This window comes from Coregonus clupeaformis, chromosome 1 (genome assembly GCF_020615455.1).
Source record: "Coregonus clupeaformis isolate EN_2021a chromosome 1, ASM2061545v1, whole genome shotgun sequence".
Taxonomy (NCBI): domain Eukaryota; kingdom Metazoa; phylum Chordata; class Actinopteri; order Salmoniformes; family Salmonidae; genus Coregonus; species Coregonus clupeaformis.
In genome coordinates, this window is record NC_059192.1 from 24,126,193 (window position 1) to 24,131,449 (window position 5,257).

Consider the following 5,257-nt stretch of genomic DNA (forward strand, 5'->3'; position numbering starts at 1 on the left):
GCTCTTTTGAGAATAATTGGGCAAAAGATCAGAATTGGACTGCCTATGTAAACGCAGCCAGTGGGTTCAAGACTAAGATCAAGATGCTGCAGGTAGTTCATTTCAACAGCAGAGGGCAGAAGTATACCTTTTATTCTTGAAGTCAAATGTCAGTGAAGGGCCGTAAATGTTAATTGGATTTCTATTGTGGAAATTGTTAACAATCTTCCTCTCCTACTCTTTCTCTCGTTCACTTTTCCCATTCAAAATGCTATTTTATTTATGTGTTTTAATCTTATTTTATTGTTTACTTCCTCACTCTTCTGATCCAATCTTTCCCCTCTCTCCTCCTCTTTTTAAATACAGTTTGCCTTATCACTAATCCAACATCCTCCACCACTTCTTCACTTTTTTCATTCCTTATCTTCCTCATCATCTATTGTTTACCTTCTGACCACATCTCTTTTAGACTTTGACTCATCCTAGTCCCATCCAACCTCTCCTCCTCCTCCTCCTCCTCCTCCTCCTCCTCCTCCTCCTCCTCCTCCCCTCCCACAAACACCCACCCACCTATCTTCCTCCTCCTCCTCCTCCTCCCCTCCCACCTCCACCCACCTACCTTCCTCCTCCTCTCCTTTCCTCCTCCCCCTCCTCCTCCTTCTCCTCTATGGCTTCCTGGCCTTCACAAAGAACACGCCCGTCACGTCGTCCACCCCCACCTTCATGCCCTGGGGCAGCGTGTACACCTCCAGCCTCACCAACGTGTACCCACTGGCCCTCACGCTGGCACACACCTGGGCCTCATCCAGGGGCACCACAGGGATGCGCACACCTGGCCCCCCCATGTAGTAGCTCTCACCCAGGGCCCCAATCAGGAGCAGGTGGCCCCCGGGCCGGAGGAGGCCCCTGATGTGACCCAGGGCCCGGGTGAAGGAGGCAAGGTCGGGGCTGACGCTTTCTAGGCAGAAGCAGGACACCAGGCAGTCGGCGCCGGCTGTGGGGAGCTGGGAGTCAAGGGGGAGGGGGCGGGGGAGGTGCACGTCGATGGGGAGAATGTCGGAGACAACCGAACGCAGGCGTGCAGCTTTCTCGGTCCATGCTGAAGGGCTGATCAGAACAATAAAACAATTAACAACAATAAACATATATTATTTAATGGAGACCTGACGTTTTCAACCCAGATCTGGACAGGTGTCAAACGTCAGTCCTCGAGAGCCAGTCCCTTGCACTTACTTGACCAATCAATTTCATTGATATGCTAGGAAGTCAGTCCCCGCACCTGGTTTCCCAGGTCTAAATCTGAATTAGAGTTTATAGGCAAGAGTGAAAACCAGCAGACACTTCTAATGCGTCCCTCAAGGAGTTGAGTTTAACACTTCAAATCATATTCATTAGGCACCAAATGGAAGAAAACTGACTGAAACAGGAAGGGACAACCTGTTCAACCTGTTTAACTTGTCCAATATGAAACGCTTCTTTTCGTTTTCCGTTGCAAATCTTTTGCGACGGTGTGCACTAATTAGTACGACCCTTGTCTAACACTAACATCAGCACCCACCTTCGGCCTTCCAGCTTGCAGACATGCTGCAGGTAGGGCGTCCAGTCCAGGCTGCTGTAGCCCTTGCCCTCGCCCTGCAGCCAACGCCTCAGCTCCTGCCTGTTCACCTCCAGGAAGTCTGTGAGGAACACCGTGTCGAACACCTCGCAAGCGCTCAACACCTGGTATAGAGTGGGCCCTGAGCCCACATCCACCAACACCTCACCTCCCACGTCACCTGGGGGGGTAGATAGAAGGAAGGGGAAAAAGGGAGGTAGAAAGAAAGGGTAGAGATAGATTACAGTTTAGTAGACGCTCTTATCCAGAGCGACTTACAAGTATGGTTAAGTGCCTTGCTCAAGTGCCTTGCTCAAGGGCACATCGACAGATTTTTCACCTAGTCGGCTCGGGATTAGAACCAGCAACCATTCGGTTACTGGCACAACGCTCTTAACCACTAAGCTACCTGCCACCCCCCACTTCATTGCTTCCACTTACAGTCCATTCAGATCTGTGCACCCTAAAGGGCTAGGGGGAAGGTGTAGGGACGCATGGTGGGTCACTGATCAGCACTGACCAATGAGATGGATGCTATTTGAACAAACCTGATTGGTAGTGTAAAAGGGTGGGAGAGAGAGGGAGAGGAGGGTAGGGGAGGAAATAGAGAGAGTAAGGGTGGGAGAGAGAGGGAGAGGAGGGGGGAGTAACGGTGGGAGAGAGGGAGATGACCGAAGGGGTCGACAGAACGAGGTGTAGAGAGAGAGATGTGATACAACATTAAACACACTCACCCCTCTCCATTTACAAATATACTGTACGTGCACAAAAACACAGATATAGTACATATTTCATATATCACACCCTCAGTGAAAAATGTAATTCATACTGCCGCTGATAGACAAACAGACAGATGCACACACACACACACACACACACACACACACACACACACACACACACACACACACACACAGGAGTTGAGTTTAACACCTCAAATTGGATCCATTAGGCACCAAATGGAAGAAAACTGACTGAAACAGTTTTCTTCCACACACACACAGACTCAAACAAGCACGCACACACGCACGTGTAACGGAGTTAAGAACGTACCGTAAGGTCTCTCCACAGCAAGCTTGAAATGTCGCTGATGGAGCTATCGAATTAGATATTTTTCGGTAGCTCAAACCATTGCAACATTGTCAAGGAGAGCAGTCACGTGTGTTTGTGAAGCAGAGGATCACTGGTTCGAGCCCAGTATGGGGCAGTCGGAACATGTAGTTAGCTGTTAGCAACATGCTGACCCCTGTTACAGTGGTACCGTGGCCCGGCTTGGCAGTTTGGCTCAACTCAACGGCTGGAGTAGCTCACTGTGTAGCGAGTTTAGAAGGGACGAGTGTAACGGAGTTAAGAACATACCGTAAGATCACTCCACATCAAGCTTGAAATGTCGCGGATGGAGCTATCGAAATAGACAAACCGTTGGAACGTTGTCAAGGAGGGCGGTCACTTGTGTTTGTGAAGCAGAGGATCACTGATTCAAGCTCAGTATAGGGCAGTCGGACAGTGGAGTAAGCTAAGCTGTTAGCAGCACACTGATCCCGTTACACACACACGCTCACTCACCCTCGGTAAAAGCTCTGTGCAGACATCCTAGTTTCCAGGGTACGATGCTGTCTTGCCGGTCAAAGTCCGCCCGCGGTGGCATGTAGTTATACTGTAGATAGGCTGCCGGGTCAAAGCCTTGGTAACAAGCTACCATAGCCGCCACACCCTTCTCTCTCTCTCTCTCAATCTCTTCTTTTAACTTTTTCACCTCCCTGTCCATGCCTTTTTTCTCTATCAGAACCCCTCTTTCCCACTGTTTCCACTCCTTTTCAGTTCTCCCTTTTCTGCCTTTCTATCAGTGGGTCAGCAGGTGAGTGGAAAACGGTCTCTGTCTCCCCCAGTATTAATACCTGTGTGTGTGTTGTGTTGTGCGTGTGTGTTCAGTGTGTGCGTGTGCTTTGTCTATGTCTGTCTGTGTTCCTAAGCTTTGGGGCAGTCTCTCTCTCTCTCTCTCTCTCTCTCTCTCTCTCTCTCTCTCTCTCTCTCTCTCTCTCTCTCTCTCTCTCTCTCTCTCTCTCTCTCTCTCTCTCTCTCTTATCAGACAAGATAGCGATCCCCTCAGCCTCTTTCTGGGACGGTGTGACCACCTGATACCTTTGGGCCATCCACTATTCCACTTCCCCTAGCCCAGGGGGACTGATACCATCACACAGAGGGCTTTCTCCCCAAGGAAATCCACTAATGGCTGCCCACACAAGCACTTCAAGGCCCCCAACCCCTTATAGACTCTCTTATCTCCCCCATCGCAAAAAGGAGCTCTCAGGCAAAAACAAACATAGAGGTTTAATCACTGTCAATTATCAGTCAGGCGGCCATTTTGTTTTGCTGTACAGGGGGAAAGAGAGGAAAGAGAGGAAAGTTGGGATGTTTAGAGAGATTGAAGTGGAAGGCAAAGATTGTTGTATGGATGAGGTAAGACATTTAGCTTAAGACTTCTGTACTAACAAAGACAGCTACAACTCAAATGAACAATGTCTGGTGAAATGTTGTGTCCATTTTAACCCTCATGCTACCAACATATTTTACATACAGTGGGGAAAACAAGTATTTGATACACTGCCGATTTTGCAGGTTTTCCTACTTACAAAGCATGTAGAGGTCTGTAATTTTTATCATAGGTACACTTCAACAGTGAGAGACGGAATCTAAAACAAAAATCCAGAAAATCACATTGTATGATTTTTAAGTAATTAATTTGCATTTTATTGCATGACATAAGTATTTGATCACCTACCAACCAGTAAGAATTCCGGCTCTCACAGACTTGTTAGTTTTTCTTTAAGAAGCCCTACTGTTCTCCACTCATTACCTGTATTAACTGCACCTGTTTGAACTCGTTACCTGTATAAAAGACACCTGTCCACACACTCAATCAAACAGACTCCATCCTCTCCACAATGGCCAAGACCAGAGAGCTGTGTAAGGACATCAGGGATAAAATTGTAGACCTGCACAAGGCTGGGATGGGCTACAGGACAATAGGCAAGCAGCTTGGTGAGAAGGCAACAACTGTTGGCGCAATTATTAGAAAATGGAAGAAGTTCAAGATGACGGTCAATCACCCTCGGTCTGGGGCTCCATGCAAGATCTCACCTCGTGGGGCATCAATGATCATGAGGAAGGTGAGGGATCAGCCCAGAACTACACGGCAGGACCTGGTCAATGACCTGAAGAGAGATGGGACCACAGTCTCAAAGAAAACCATTAGTAACACACTACGCTGTCATGGATTAAAATCCTGCAGTGCACGCAAGGTCCCCCTGCTCAAGCCAGCGCATGTCCAGGCCCGTCTGAAGTTTGCCAATGACCATCTGGATGATCCAGAGGAGGAATGGGAGAAGGTCATGTGGTCTGATGAGACAAAAATAGAGCTTTTTGGTCTAAACTCCACTTGCCGTGTTTGGAGGAAGAAGAAGAATGAGTAAAACCCCAAGAACACCATCCCAACCGTGAAGCATGGAGGTGGAAACATCATTCTTTGGGGATACTTTTCTGCAAAGGGGACAGGACGACTGCGCCGTATTGAGGGGAGGATGGATGGGGCCATGTATCGCGAGATCTTGGCCAACAACCTCCTTCCCTCAGTAAGAGCATTGAAGATGGGTCGTGGCTGGGTCTTCCAGCATGACAACGACC

At 48.5% G+C, this 5,257-nt stretch overlaps 1 protein-coding gene across 1 annotated transcript; it reads right to left on the bottom strand.

Annotated features, from left to right (window-relative positions):
- Nucleotides 1-629: 629 nt before the first annotated feature.
- Nucleotides 630-3,513, bottom strand: LOC121582224 (phenylethanolamine N-methyltransferase). The gene is made up of 3 exons (XM_041897897.1): nt 3,140-3,513; nt 1,538-1,754; nt 630-1,086 (listed from the first exon to the last, which is right to left on the bottom strand). Exons 1-3 carry the CDS (start codon nt 3,339-3,341, stop codon nt 645-647), a joined length of 861 nt encoding a protein of 286 aa, XP_041753831.1. The 5' UTR covers nt 3,342-3,513; the 3' UTR covers nt 630-644.
- Nucleotides 3,514-5,257: the final 1,744 nt, after the last annotated feature.